The sequence below is a fragment of the Nicotiana sylvestris genome, chromosome 11 (genome assembly GCF_000393655.2).
Source record: "Nicotiana sylvestris chromosome 11, ASM39365v2, whole genome shotgun sequence".
Taxonomy (NCBI): Eukaryota; Viridiplantae; Streptophyta; class Magnoliopsida; order Solanales; family Solanaceae; genus Nicotiana; species Nicotiana sylvestris.
The window spans coordinates 155726735-155742391 of record NC_091067.1 but is presented as its reverse complement, the minus strand read 5'-3'; the positions used below and the strand labels follow the sequence as shown (position 1 = coordinate 155742391).

The window sequence follows — 15657 nt, the reverse complement described above, 5'->3', positions numbered from 1 at the left end:
TACTTTAAGAAAACCGGATTTCCAACAATTTGCACAAGTACGCGCTCATCACCTCGCGCACAAGGCAATTCAGTTACCAAACATATCAATCTTAAGGGGAAGGTCTCCCACACAAGGATAGACAAGCCACTTACCTCGAACCGACTCAAAATCAACTCGAAACCACACTTTTGCCACGAGTATCCGACTCCAAATGGCCCAAATCTATTCAATTGCATATTGTAAATAACACTTCAAGTAACTGATTCTACGACTAAATTCTAAGCTAATACGTAAAATGACCAAAACTCCCCTCAGGCCAAGGTTTCGAAATCGGGTGAAATTTATATTTTTAGAAACCTCGTACTCTCACGAGTCTATACATAATAAGAATACTGAAATCTGAGTCCAAATGACCCCTCAAATTCTCAATTAAAGGTCTCTTAAACTCAAGCCCTAATTACCCATTTCTCCCAAATTTCTCACCATTAATTAGGTCTTTAATAATATGAAAACGAGTTATAAATTCAATAATGTTACTTCTAAGTGATTTCCCTTTGATTTCCTCAAAAACACCTCTTAGAAGCTTCAAACTCGGATAAAAATGGTGGAAGAATAGCCAATTTTCGCAAAGGCAACTAGTTATATGTTCTGCCCAACGATTTCTGCATTTGCGGCCCTGGGACCGCATCTGCAGTCCCGCTTCTGCGGAAACCATGTCGCATCTGTGACTTTCATTTAATTGCCCAGGAGCCGCATCAGCGATTTCTTTCTCGCATCTGCGGTACCCCTTCCGCATCTGCGAAATCTGAAGAAAACACCAACATCCGCTTTTGCGGTGTCTATGCCACTTTTGCGGCTCCGCATCTGCGGTCCCCAAACCGCAGATGCGAAAATACCAGAAGGCCAGCTGTTGCACAACTTCAACTCAAAAAATTTCTCCGTTAACTATCCGAAATCACCCCGAGGCCCCCGGGACCTCAACCAAAAGCACCAATATCACCTAATACCTTATTCAAACTTGTAAAAATCCTTAAATCACCTAAAACAACATCGGAAACTCGAATTAATCAAAGATTAAAGCCTAAGAATTCCAAATTTCCTCAAAATATGCTTTCGATCAAAAATCTAACCAAACCACGTTCAAATGACCTGAAATTTTGCACATACACATACCAAATGACATGACAGAACTGTTGCAACTTCCGAAATTCCATTTCGGCCCTTGGATCAAAACCTCACTATCAGACCAGAAACTTCAAAAATTTGACTTTCGGCATTTCAAACCTAAATTAGCTATGTACCTCTAAAACACACTCCGAACACGCTTCCCACCCCGAAATTACCCAACGGAGCTAACGGAACCATCGGATTTTCATTCCAAGGCCATATTCACATTGTTTTGACTATGGTCAATTTTCCAACACTTAAGCTCTCATTTAGGGACTAAGTGTCCCAAAACTCTCCGAAACTTAAAACTGAATATCCCGGTAAATCACATTAGCAGAAATAAACTTGGGAAAAATAGTTAATAGGGTATCAGGGCATTAATTCTTAAGACGACCGGCCGGGTCGTCACAATATCATAGAGTAAGCAAGGTAATTGATGGGAATCAGTTATGTTGGCAAAGTGAAAATGGCATGAGGGGAACTCGAAGCGAAGGTTGCTCCTGTTTGAAGAACGGTTACCTCCTGGATTACCTGAAAAACTTAAAACACAATGCATGCTAGTCTACAGATTATGCAAATTCCCTTTGGACCATGAAAAATTGTCTTCGGATAGTGTGGATGACGTCCTTATCTATGATGTCCTGGACCATGAATTGTTAGATAGGAGATTCGCAGGCCATAAAATGATGTTCTTGGGCTATGAGGATGGTGCCTTTGAACCATGACACCTTTGAATAATGATGTGCAAGCATTGAGAGATCCTCAGGCCATGACATGGAGTCTTCAGGCTATGAGGATGATGCCTTCGGACTATGACGTCTTTGGACAAGTTGGCGATATTTCAGCCGATGAGATGCAATAATATGATGCTAAAATCAACAAGACAAGGCTTAGTCTTGTGAGGTTGAGGGCAGAGCTTAGCCAGAAAGAGGAGTAAATAGATAGTTCCGGAGAGATAGTTCTTAGTCTCGGCAAATAAAGGCGATGATTGGCCTTATGCAAATAAGAGGCAGAGCTTAGCCTCATACAAGATTTGAGATAGAGCTTAGTCTCATGCAAAGAGAAGGCAATGCTTAGACTTATGCAAATATGGAGGCAGGGCTTAGCCTCATGCAAGATTTGAGATAGAGCTTAGTCTCATGCAAAGAAAAGGCAATGCTTAGCCTTATGCAAATATGTAGGCAGGGCTTAGCCTCATGCATGATTTGAGACAGAGCTTAGTCTCATACAAAGAGAAGGCAATGCTTAGCCTTATGCAAATGTGGAGGCAGGGCTTAGACTCATGCAAATGTGGAGGCAGGGCTTAGCCTCATGCAAGATTTGAGACAAGGTTTAGTCTCATGCAAAGAGAAGGCAATTCTTAGCCTTATGCAAATATGGGGAGGCAGGGCTTAGCCTCATGCAATATTTGAGACATGGCTTAGTCTCATTCAAAGAGAATGCAATGCTTAGCCTTATGCAAATGGGAAGGCAAGGCTTAGCCTCATGCAAGATTTGAGACAAGGCTTAGTCTCATGTAAAGAGAAGGCAGTGCTTAGCCTTATGCAAATATGGAGGCAGAGCTTAGCCTCATGTAGAGAACAGATAAGAATAGAATAGTTCTTAGCTGGAGATATATTTGCGTCTGGTGGACTGATCGTTAGGACTTTGGTATGTGTATGTTTGTGAATACTTCTTCTATGTTCACCATGCCTGCATCCAAAGAAAAATTATAAGTTTTGTAAGGGGAGGTTGGCTCATGCCTTCGTCTGTTGGCTTTGCTCTACTCTGTTTTGGAGGCCTTGTTTGAGTTGCCTCGGGTAACACCTGGCTGTCATGGAAATAGAGTTTTCGAAAATATGCATTTATTGGTAAAACTAGAGTTATTTTTCAGAAAACATAGTGAAATATCAAGTAATTTTAGATGAACTAGTGACTATAACACATTTCAAAGACATTACAGCTTTTCTTATTTTAGAATTTTGAGGATCCTCCTCAAAATTCTGCCCCAATTTGGTAAATGATCCTTCGACCGTTTGCGAGTGACGAAACTTGCTGAAACTTCTCCAGAATTTTGAGAATCCTTTTCTCAAAATTCTGCCCCAATTTTTTAACCAATTTCTGACTGTCTGGCATATGATGGCTTTGGCTGGACTTGCTCCGAAATATTGAGGGTCCTCCTCAAAATTCTGCCACAGTTTCTAGTTTTGGGGGAAATGAAAATTTTATTAATATATGACCGAACCCACAGGGATGCCTACGTATCCCCTCTTAAACGGGAATCAGGTCAAGCGTAGTTCAATTACATCAGATGAAGAAGTATGAATAGTCTAAACATAGTATTTCTTGATTGTGTCTGAATTGATTGGTTTCAGCCAAACTTCTCCATCCATTTCTGCAAGTATGAGCGACCTTCCTGTTAGCACCCTGCGAACCATGTAGGGATCTTGTCAATTGGGAGATAATTCCCCTTTAGATTCATCTTGATGTGGGAAGATCTTCTTCTCGTTGAAAGCTCTGGACATTCTGTTCTGATAAAGCTGATTGTGACATACTTCGTTTATTCTTTTTCTCTCTATAAGTGCCAATTGCACATAACGGATCCTTATCCATTCTGCATCGCTGAGTTCGGCTTCCCGTATGATTCTTAAAGAAGGGATTTCTACCTCGGCTGGAATGACAGCTTCGGGACCATAAATCAGTAAATAGTGAGTTGACCTAATTGATATGTGGACAGTAGTATGGTACCCCAATGGGGAAAAGGGTAACTTTTTGTGCCATTCTTTGTGGTTTCCTACCATCTTCCTTAGTATCTTCTTGATATTCTTGTTAGCATCTTCCACAGCTCCATTCATTTGAGGTCTATATGCTATAAAGTTTTTGTGCTTGATTTTAAAGGTTTCACACATGGCTTTCATCAGGTCACTATTGCGACTGGCGGCATTATCAGCGATAATGGACTCGGGAACTCAAAATCGGTAAACAATACGATCCTCGACAAAGTCTGCGATGCCTTTCTTGGTTATAGCTTTGTTGGCAGCCTCTACCTATTTTTTGAAGTAGTCAATGGACACTAAAATGAACCTGTGCCCGTTTGAAGCAGTTGGCTCGATTGGACTAATGACATTCATTCCCAGGAAGCAAAAGGCCAAGGTACACTTGTTGCGTTTAGCTCATTGGGTGGTACTCTTATCATGTCTATATGTACCTGACATTGGTGGCATTTCTGTACATATCAGATGTAATCCGTCTCCATGGTCATCCAAAAATATCTAGGTCTGAGTATTTTCTTGGCTAGAACAAAACCATTCATATGTGGTCCACAAGTTCCTACATGTATTTCTTCGAGCAGTCTGGAAGCCTCATTTGCGTCAACACTCCTTAGCAACCCTAGATCAGGAGTTCTTCTATACAGGTTCCCTCCACTTTGGAAAAAGTGATTGGATAGCCTCCATAGTGTACGTTTCTGTGTGTGGTTTGCCTGCTCTGGATATTCACCTTTTGCCAAATATTCTTTGATGTCGTGGTCCCAAGGTTTTCCATCTATTTCCTCTTCAACATGAGCACAATAATCTGGTTGAATATGGATCCTCACCGGGACGGGATCAATGAAATTCTTGTCTGGATGTTGTATCATTGATGACAAAGTGGCCAGTGCGTCTGCAAACTCATTTTGAATTATAGATACATGTTTGAATTCTACCTTTGTGAATCTTTTCATCAATTGGTAGTATTTTGGTGTTCTTCTTAGCCCATTCTCCTTGAACCTGATATACCAGAAGATCCGAATCACAGATTACAAGCAGCTCTTGTACATTTATATCGATGGCCAAATTGAGCCCCATGATGCAAGCCTCATATTCTACTATATTGTTGGTGCATGGAATCCTAAGCTTCACGAATACAGGGTAGTGTTGACCTGTTTCTGATACCAAAACTGCTCCAATGCCCACTTCTTTGAAGTTTGTAGCTCCATCAAAGAACATTCTCCAACCGTCGTAAGCCTCGATAATGTCCTCTCCTACGAATGATACTTCTTCATCGGGAAAATACGTTTTCAAGGGTTCGTATTCCCCTCCCATAGGATTTTCAACAAGATAGTATGCCAATGTTTGTCCTTTGACCGCCTTTTGAGTTACATAGACGATATCAAACTCACTTAATAGTATCTGCCACTTGGCTAGATTCCCCGTCGGCATGGGCTTCTAAAAGATGTACTTCAGAGGGGCCATCCTGGATATGAGGTATATGGTATAGGTACAAAAGTAATGCCTCAATTTCTGAGCTTTACAGGTCAAAGCACAACAAATGCGCTCCAACAGAGAGTATTGTGCTTCATAGGGTGTTATTTTCTTACTCAAGTAGTATATGGCTTGCTCCTTTCTCCTGTCTCGTCATGTTGTCCCAAAACACACCCGAAAGCTCCATATAATACGGATAGATAGAGTAGCAAAGGTCTCCCAAGTTCTGAAGGGACTAGGACTGGCGATGTAGACAGGTATTCCTTGATTTTGTCGAAAGCCTTCTGACAATCTTCGATCCAACTTGTTTCAGCATCTTTCCTCAACATTTTGAAAATGGGTTCACATATAACTGTAGATTGTTCTATGAAGCCACTGATATAGTTGAGACGTCCTAGGAAGCTCATCACGTCCTTTCTACTCTTTAGTGGTGGTAACTCCTGGATAGCCTTAACTTTGGACGGGTCCAACTCGATTCCTCGGCGGCTGACAATGAATCCCAGCAGCTTTCCTGCGGGAATCTTGAATGCACATTTTGTGGGGTTCAGTTTTAAGTTGTACCTCTTTAACCTCTCAAAGAACTTCCTCAAGTCTGCTGTATGATCTGCGGCCCTCTTGGATTTGATGATGACGTCATCAATATATACCTCTATTTCCTTGTGCATCATATCATGGAAGATGGTTTTCATGGCTCTCATGTAAGTAGCCCCAGCATTCTTTAGACCGAATGGCATTATCTTGTAGCAGTACACTCCCCATGGTGTAATGAAAGCTGTTTTCTCTGCATCTTCTTCATCCATCCAGATCTGGTGATAACCTATGAAGGAATCTACAAAGGATTGGAGTTCTTGCTTGGCGTAATTGTCAATCAGGATATGTATATTTGGTAGTGGAAATTCATCCTTGGGACTTGCTCTATTTAATTCTCGATAGTCAACACATACTCTGACTTTCCCATCTTTCTTCGGAACTGGTACAATGTTGGCTAGCCAGGTTGGGTACTCAACTAACCTGAGGACTTTGGCTTTGATCTGCTTAGTGACTTCCTCCTTGATTTTCAGGCTCATGTCTGGTTTGAATTTTCTGTGTTTCTGCTTTACTGGAGGACACATTGGATTGGTAGGCAACTTGTGAGCCACTAAGGATGTGCTTAGACCGGTCATGTCATCATATGAACATGCAAAGATATCCTCATATTCCTTCAAAAAACGAACATACTCCTATTTCTCTGGCAGTGATAAGTGAATGCTTATGTGAGTTTCTTTGATAGTCTCGGCGTCTCCCAAATTTACTGTTTTGATTTCGTCCAGGTTGGACTTAGGCTTATTCTCAAAGTTCTCAACCTCTCAGACAATTTCCTCAGGTATTTCATCTTCTTCCTCTGAGTCACTATGCTTATGTTGTGTTGTCTCATTACATGTCACAATCATCAGTTCATTAGGAAAAGTATTAATAACGTTGTAGAAAAAGAGATATGAAAGATAATAATAAATAGCAATGCATTGATCAAATTTTGGAAGTATCCAAACAAGTACGGCTCGATGAATCGAGAAATTATTTTGAAACAAAATGCGTCTTTAAAACAAAATTACTAAAAACTTTTGAAATGCCTAGCATGGCTATAGAAATAGATTAGGCTAAATGCCAAGCTACCCAGGGACTCGACGGGCTCGGGATGGTGTGGCAGTCCAATTCCTGAGAACGACTCCTTTTTCCACAGTCTGAATGGTGAGGCCTTCTTCCTCCTCCTCAATTATTGCATTGCAATCCATATCCTCGTCCTCTAGGAACAAATTCCTTAGACCAGCTAAAGCTTCTTCTTCTACAGTTCCCCATATTGTATCAGCTTGGTGAAAAGTCTGACCTAGATGTAGCATGGTTTCTAGAGAGGGTAATAAGGACCACGCCATGGAAGCGAACAATAATCATACTCTTTCCATGTATACTAGTATCCGAGCCCGAAGGTTGTACCATGACGTTTCAGCTGTATTGGTTTAGTAATACCCTGGAGATTCTTCCCAAGCCCTTTGTCGGGTTCATGCCCAGACCATGCCAGTATGCTTTCTTTTTTGTTACTCCACCTTTTATCTTTCTCAACTGCATTGACATGTTCGATATGGTGATACGTTTCCCCTCCTAACCTTCTTTTGTTCTTGATAACCGAGATGGTTTGACTGGTGTAAATAGGATTACTTCCATCTTCGTGAATGATTACCTACTGATGGTTCCATTCGAACTTCATGGCCTGGTGTAGTGTGGAAGCCATAGCCCCAGCGGCATGTATCCAAGGTTGAACCAACAGAAGATTGTATATATTTGATATGTCAAGCATTTGGAATTCAACATCGAACCAAGTTGGCCCCATCTGTAGGCAAAGGTTAATTTCCCCAATCGTATCGCTTTGAGACCCATCAAAGGCTTTCACGTTCATACTTCCCACCCGTATCTCATGGAAACCTTTGCCCAATCTTTTGAGACTATTCAACAGACAAATGTTGAGGCTTGAACCTCCATCGATCAGGACCCTGGCAATGAACTTGTCTTCAAATTGTACCGTGATATGCAGTGCCCGGTTGTGATTCAACCCTTCAGGCGGTGATTCATCCTCGTGGAAGGTGATCTTATGGATTTCCGGCACTTGCCCCACCATGTTGGCCATTTCTCTGCAGGTGATATTATTGGGCATATAAGCTTCATTTAACACCTTCATCAAAGTATTCTTGTGCGCCTATAAATTTTGCAATAGTGATAAGATGGATATCTGAGCGGGGGTTTTGTTTAGATGATCAATGATGAAGTATTCCCTCACCTGTACTTTCCTCCAAAGGTCATCCGGTCCAGTTTCAATGACAGGTTGTTTAGTAGCAGCCTCCTTACTCGATCCTCCCAGGTGTCCACGTGTATAGATCTTTCCTATTCTGGTCATTCCTTGTGCAGCATCAGATTCTTCCATTTTTGCTTTTCCCTTTCGCCTAGCTTCACCAACGTAATCCCAAGGTATGGCCTTGGAGTTTAAAGGAGGTGTGATTGATACTATTACTGCGAAAGGTGTTGCCACTTCAACCTCAAATGGAATAGGTGTGGTTGTAGGCAGATATACCTCAACCTCAAATGGAACTTGTGGCTGTAGGCGGAGCTACCTCTACCTCAAATGGAACCAATGTGGTTACCTCAACCTCGACTGATGACTGCATCTGCACTACAATAGGAATGAGTGTGACTGCAAGTTTAAAGTCGTTGCCTTCTCAAATAAGCTCGATTGACCCCTTAGGATCCCATTCTTCCCCTTCTCTATCACATGTATCTCATCACCCCTATGATCTAGGAGAGGATTGTTGCGGATGTTGGGTGCAACTTCCTTTGCCTGTATAACTTTGTTATCAATCAATGTCTGGATCTTATCTTTCAATGTTCGGCACTCGTCAATGGTGTGCCCCTTCATACAAGAATGATATGCACAGATTTTGTTTGGGATGACCTATTGAGATGAGCTCTCCACCACTACATCAGGAATAAGAGTGACATAACCTGCGACCGTCAACCTTTCGTACAGCTGGTCGATAAGTTCAGCAATAGTGGTGTATTATGTGGGTGGTTTGCGATCAAAGTTAGGTCGGGGTTTCTGGTAACTTGGACAAGTTGGAGGTGAGTGATAGTAGGTTGGCTGGGTGTTATAAGTATGATAGGCGGTAGCAGTTTGAGAATATTTGGGAGATGAGGGTTGGTATGTGGATGGAGGTGTTTGGTATGTGAGTGGAGATTTTGGGCCCTGAGCCACCATTACTGCCCCCACTTCTCTTTTCTTTGATATGCTGCCTGATGTAATGCTTTGTTCGTGGCCTGTAGTACCTCGAAATTTGTCACAATCCCACTTTTGATACCTTCTTCAATCCTTTCTCCAAGTTTGATGATATAAGAAAACTTGTGATTCTCAATGACCATTAGCCTTTCATAATATATGGGTCTTATGCCCTGAAAAAGAACTTGTTCATTTGTTCTTCTTCTAGTGCTGGTCTAACCTTGGCTGCTTTTGACCTCCACCGAGTAGCATACTCAAGGAAAGTCTCAGTTGGTTTCTTTTTTAAATTCTGGATGTAGAAGACATCCGGTGTATTCTCTATGTTGAACCTGAATCGGTCCATAAACTCTGATGTCATGCTTACCCAATTGGCCCACTTCTTAGGGTTCTGGCTTATATACCAAGGCAAGGCATCTCCGGTAAGACTTCTCATGAGGAGCTTCATTTGGATCCTTTCATCTTTTTCGACCCCATGAACTTGTCACAGTAAGTTCTCAAATGAACCTTGGGATAACCCTTTCCGTCAAACATTTCGAACTTAGGAGGTTTGTAACCCTCGGCAGTTCCACATCTGGTTGTATGCACAGATCCTCATAATTCAAACCTTATACCCCTTTGCCTCTTTCGACACCCTGAACTCGACTTGTCAATTTCTTGAGTTCCTCAGCCATGTTCTTGATGAGCAAGTCCTTCTCAGTGGATTCTGGTGCATAGGAGATTGGTTGAGTAGAGTTAGGTACGCTTTCCACATATATAGGGTTGTTTTGGTGAGTGTCAAGGACTTGGGTGTAGTGGTGGTCGTTGGTTGAGTTTTGAGGATCAGGAATGGGGTGTGGTGTGTTATGAGGAGTGTGATAGGTAGTGGCTTGTGGGTACTGGATTGGTTGATGATGGTGTTGTGGTAGAGTTGGTATTGGCAAACGATTGGGATTTTGAGGTGGAGTTGCATATTGATGTAGTGCGGGAGGAGGCTGGTTTGGTGTGTTTTTGGGAGGTGCTGGGATTTTGGTATTTTGTTGGTTGATGTCAGAGACGTTGAGGGTGAGGGAGAGGTTTGCTAAGTTGTGGACCTGCTCAAGTTCTCCCTGTAACTCTAGTATCTTTTGTTCCAACTGTAAAACCAAATCATTTGGTGCCAGAGTACTCCGACCATCTAAAGTTTCCGCATTCTCAGCATTCTCCTTTCGAATACCACTTAAGTCATCCATTTTATCTTTTCCTCTACTTTTTGGATCACTCGGAGGAGGAGAAGGTGGAGGGCATCTAGATCTGGTGTGATATATTGATGATGCCAGACCAACCTTAGGGGATGAGAATAATAAAGAATAAAGAAAAATAAAAGGTAAACAAGTCAGTAAAGGTTCTAAAAAGTTTGTAGTATTTAAACACATATTGCGGGAATGTAAATCTGTGTCCTAATTTGGGAGCCCCGTTGTGCCCGAGGTAGGCCTAGCGACAAATAGATTTGGAGAAATTTAGTGACAATAATTGCCTCACTTCATTAATGTAAAAATAGATGACCCAAAATGATACTAAATAAGATAATGTCACTAATGGCACTTGACCTTATTACATTTTTAAAAAGCAAGTAAACCTAATCTATTTGGTCCGAGAAGGACCCTCTCCAGACTGGATGCTTTTGTCGATCAATTCACCTAGTTCGCGCAGGTGCAGTAGTAAGAATGTCATTGTCAAATGTCCTCATTCATTTCCCGCAACGTTCTGGCAATCAGTGACTTTTTTTCTCATTTTTCCTTCCAATTCCATCAGACTGTACTCCAGATATTCCAGCCTTTCGATGGATTTAACAGCCCTCGCTTTACACTCATTGATCATTTCCATGTCGGCCTTATGCTACTCCATATGCTCAGCTTCAGACTCACGAATTCTTTTGCGCAATTTGTTGTACTTCACCTGTGCTTCAGAAACTTTGTCTATGACCCTGTTTCCTGGACCAACCCTTGGCTCGAAGATCCCTGCTATGTTATCATCCAACCATGAGGAGTAAAAGTATGTATGACCTGCATGATATCGATCTGGCTCGATCGTATCCTTTTCTACAATAATCTTCAAGTGCCATATGTGTTGTGCTTCATTTTTATATGGGATGGCGTCACCCTGAAAATCGGCTATGAATTGATTCATTTTAGCGACTCGCGGTATGACCTGTCTCCTGACCCTGAGGGAGCATAATGGTATATGCCCCTTAACCCAATCAATACCAAGTGTGGAACGTCCCTGGATCTAATGATGAACTCGTCGGTGGGGAACCACTCAAACATCTATTGAACCTGGTCATCAGTTAACTTGTTGAAAAACTACACCCATCCTACATCATCCTTAGGTTGAGCAAACATGTCTGGAATATTAGCCATTCTCTTGGGATGATGAAATGCTATGTGATCATTCCACGGCCTTCGTGGAAATTCCTGATGGTATTGATCCTTTTGGAGATATTCTAGCAGCCAAACTTGCAGCAGCAAATTGCAACCCTTGAAGAATCTGAACCCCTTCTGACAGCGTTCCAATGCCCGGTATATATCTGCAATGATCATAGGAAAATGGTATATCTCTGCCCCTTGATCCCGTCAATCAATGTTTTGGCCACCATCACTAGCTTGGTGTGGATTTTGTCCCCTTGGATGGGAAACACTAGCATGCCCAAGAAACACACGATGAACACAAAAACCCTACGGTGAATCCAACCCAAGGAGGTGATAGAGAATTCATCATCGAAAATACAGTAAGAGCTTATGTGACTGTATCGTTCATAGAGGAAGTCGAAAGGTATGTAGGAGTTTTTCAGGCACTCTAAGTCATCAATCTTTTTTAACCCCATCATCTTCAGAAATCCCCTAGTGGTGCAATTTTCAGGTGCCAATAAACCAAGGCTATCCCAAGGTAAATCCTCCTATTTCTTTCAAGAGAGGGGTCATTTCTATGTCTCCAAAGCGGAACGCAACCTTTTATTTGTCCTAGAACATTGTAGCAGCTGTGATTAACATTTTGTTTGGCTGAAGATCCAACAAAGAAGGCAAATTTCCTATGACCCTTTTCATATGATTTTGGTAACTTGAAGGAAGATTCCTCCACCAATCTAGAAAAAGTGAAGGTATGCTACCGACCATGCCGAACCTGGGGACTTCGTGCCTCATTTTTCTACAAAATAAAATATGGTTAGGCCCTTTCCCCGCTCCAGGTTCGTCTATTTATACAACAATGATTAGCACATTGGCACTTATTTCTCCAAAATTAATGCATATAGTCATGGTTGCATCTGTTGGGATTATGAAAAACCCGATGGACTTTTGGATGAGGCTTGTCTTAAAGGGTTATTATATGGACAACATCTTAACCCGGCTAGGTTTGACCATGATGCATGTATAATTAATCAGAGTAAGGTTGCTATAGAGGTCTAGACTGGGACCCTCAAGCGGACAACTTGAAAGGGAAAGGCATGGAACTGTCGAATGCACCGTTGATCGACTAGTTTTACCGCAAATACGCCTTTCCAAATTTAAAAGGGTGATATATAGGAAGAGCGTAAACTCATCAAGCGTTGCTATAGGATTGATTATGCGCGAGTGGAATATGATGTTGAGCATGATTTATGCAGCAATAATAGCATGTTGTCAATTATTTGCACATTTAAAAAAAATGATAAATGCGGTATTTAAATAATTGAAAGACAGTTACAAAAAGAAAAACAAAGAGACAAGCCAGTTTCAGGAAATAAAGGAAATCATATATGCTCGAGAAATAAGCAATTAAATCCAAATAAAGGGGAAATGGGAAGGGTGCACATGTATTAACAAAAATAAGCATGCTTAAGACTAATTCACAAAAACAAGCTCGTTATAGTAAGAGCCTAAAATATCCCCAGCAGAGTCGCCATGCTATCACGCTCCCTTTTTCCTCGCGGAGTCCGGGTTTCGACATTCATTAGGAACAATTCATTTCCTTTCGGGAATAGGGTATTTGAATTTGATAAGGTGCGTTAGGGCTCCTAAAGGAAGTAACTCATAAACCGGTTTGCATTACCAGAGATTGGGTAAGGTCTCGAAATAACCTTGAGGGGAAGGTGTTAGGCACCCCTCGCGGTCCATAACGGTGGGTCCCGACTGAACTCAAATTATGTGAATTAGTCTTATAAACAGATAAAACAATTTAGAAAATTGGTATTACATTTAAAATAAAGGGGTAAAAAAGGGGTCCTAGGTTTTTTAGCCTACAGGATCACATATGTACAATACCCGATAAACCTTCCTCAACTAGAGGGGTTACACATGGCATTAGCGTGTAGGCCATCATATCCCTTTACTACCCAATTACCCTCCCTTTAGCGGTTATATAAGTGGTTTTAATTAGACGAACTTTATGCATGCATTACCCGTCCCTTCCTTGTGGTCCCAGAGGTGTTTAGGACCTCTAATGTTAGGCAGTTCTAGCCTCTCCTAAGGTGTTTAAAGGGAAAATCTAAGAAACAACAAAGAACAAACAGGACTGTCAAGTAAGAAACAATTAAGGGGCCTCATGTTTACCTCCACAAATAAACAGACAATTAGCACGTCTCAAACAACAGATTCTAGATATTTCAGAAAGGTCCTAGAACAGGATATCTAGGTGAGCATGACAAGCAAAGAATATGCAGCATTGTGTTAAGATGAAGAGATAGAGACCTAATCAGTTTGCTATTTATTTTAGAACCTGTTGAATCTAGGCAGTCACAAATAAGCAAAGCATAGTTTCATAGTTTTTTATTAGACCTTGATTACCAATAGGCTTTCCTAGGCGTGGATCTGTAATACCATATAGACATGTTGTCTAAATGCAATCAGAATTCTGGGAATCAGTTTAAAACAGTTTGAGCTTATTAAGTCATATAGGCATGCTGTCTAGGTGAGGAATATTACATTACAAAACTGGTTTATACACACTTATCTCTATGACATCTAAGTGTTGGGATTGTTTTTAAGCATTTTTTATAGACAAAATAGTTATTGCTTTAAGCGATGTAGACATGGTTTAAAAGCAAATACAGTCCTAAAGCAGGATCTCTAATGCACAGAAAGAATGGACATTTTTATTAGGCAGAATTATAGCAGTAACTTAATAACAGGATTTCTAGATGATCATAATTATGCAGAAATAGAATTTTGTAACAAATGAGGTAGTGTGCCTATAACATGTTGTCTAGTATGCCAAGTGACCCTAAAAGCAAGGTTTCTAAGGCAGGTAAATATAGTATAAACCTAAAGCATGATTTCTAATGCAAGTAAACATAATATAGACCTAAAGACGTAATTTCTACCCGGTTCCCCACAAAAATCATATAAGAATCCTCCCCTTTTACTAATTTCCCAATATCTGCTCACAAAGATTATCATTATAGACAATAAGTGAATAAATTACATAATAAATATAAGCTATGCTATAGGGAGCCTGAAATAGGCCCAAAGGGAACCTGGAAGTACCAGGCCTTCAAAACAGTCCAAGATGTCATAGTCCATAGTATCAAATGAGGTATCCTGGTGCGTCAAAGTTCTCAAGGGCCTCAAGGACCCTGGGCAATGCTCACGTCAAGATCCTTATAAATAGAGAAGTAATTATGTACGGTGTAGAAGGGCCAGCCCCAGTGTTTCAGAGTTCGGAGGAATCTCATGAGATTCCTCCGAACTCTGAAACACTGGGCTGATGGATTCCTAGGTAGTACAGACACTGGAGGGGCAGAACTTAATTAATCTAAGAGTAGAAGTGAGAGTGCTTGACATAGTTGGAATAACATAGTAAAAACAGTTTAGAGGTAAAAAATTTAGGAGTGAAAAGGTATTTTAGGAATGGAACAGTTTTAAGAAAATGTTAAGAGAGAAAACAGTTTTGGAAGCAATTCTGAGAAGAACAAAGATTCAACAAACAACCACACAATCACAAAACTTAGAGTGCCTAGATTCAAAGCCATTTATTACTTGATTCTAAGTGAAGACAAACAAGTTTACAAACAGGGATCAGGGGGGTTGGGATCATATGGAGCTTAAATCAGAAACACGTGAACATGGATAAGAGGGAAGCATATTGATCAACAAGCACACAAAACAAGCAGGTATTGATTGGCAACCAGTGACCAAATTCATAGCACTAGAATACAAACTACTGATTCAGAGTATAAACAAGGAAATTATACTTAAAGCTACAGTGATAATAGACATTAAAGCACAAAGACAAAATGCAGGAATATCCATATTGAGGACAAGGGTCTACCACACAGAATTAGTCATACCAATTGTGGTTAATCAGATAAACTAGGAGCCTGAACTACTTAAAATTGAGTATGCTAGTTGAATGAAACAGACAAGAGCTCAAGTAAACATGCTGGCTAAAATAGCAAACAAGAAGATTGAAACCTAAACATGCTGATTAAAACACTAAACAAGAAGGGGTAAAACTTAAGCATACTGATCAAAACAGTAAATAGGAAGAACAACTAAGTAC

The 15657-nt window shown here is 40.9% G+C and overlaps 2 protein-coding genes across 2 annotated transcripts; both read right to left on the bottom strand.

Moving 5' to 3' along the window:
• Positions 1–3578: 3578 nt before the first annotated feature.
• LOC138881885 (uncharacterized) lies at positions 3579–3983 on the bottom strand. Its single transcript, XM_070162181.1, has one exon. It carries the CDS (start codon positions 3981–3983, stop codon positions 3579–3581), a length of 405 nt encoding a protein of 134 aa, XP_070018282.1.
• Positions 3984–4363: 380 nt separating this feature from the next.
• Positions 4364–5327, bottom strand: LOC138881884 (uncharacterized). Its single transcript, XM_070162180.1, has 2 exons — positions 4832–5327; positions 4364–4788 (listed from the first exon to the last, which is right to left on the bottom strand). The coding sequence occupies exons 1-2, from the start codon at positions 5325–5327 to the stop codon at positions 4364–4366; spliced, it is 921 nt and encodes a 306-aa protein (XP_070018281.1).
• Positions 5328–15657: the final 10330 nt, after the last annotated feature.

Bases quoted from the DNA above. Each gene is read 5' to 3' on its own strand.
- LOC138881884 (XM_070162180.1), bottom strand. From the start codon at position 5,327: ATGCCGACGGGGAATCTAGCCAAGTGGCAGATACTATTAAGTGAGTTT. The intron at 4,789-4,831 runs GTAGAATTCAAA...ATGAGTTTGCAG, and splicing joins TGATGAAAAGATTCACAAAG to ACGCACTGGCCACTTTGTCA.
- LOC138881885 (XM_070162181.1), bottom strand. From the start codon at position 3,983: ATGAATGGAGCTGTGGAAGATGCTAACAAGAATATCAAGAAGATACTA.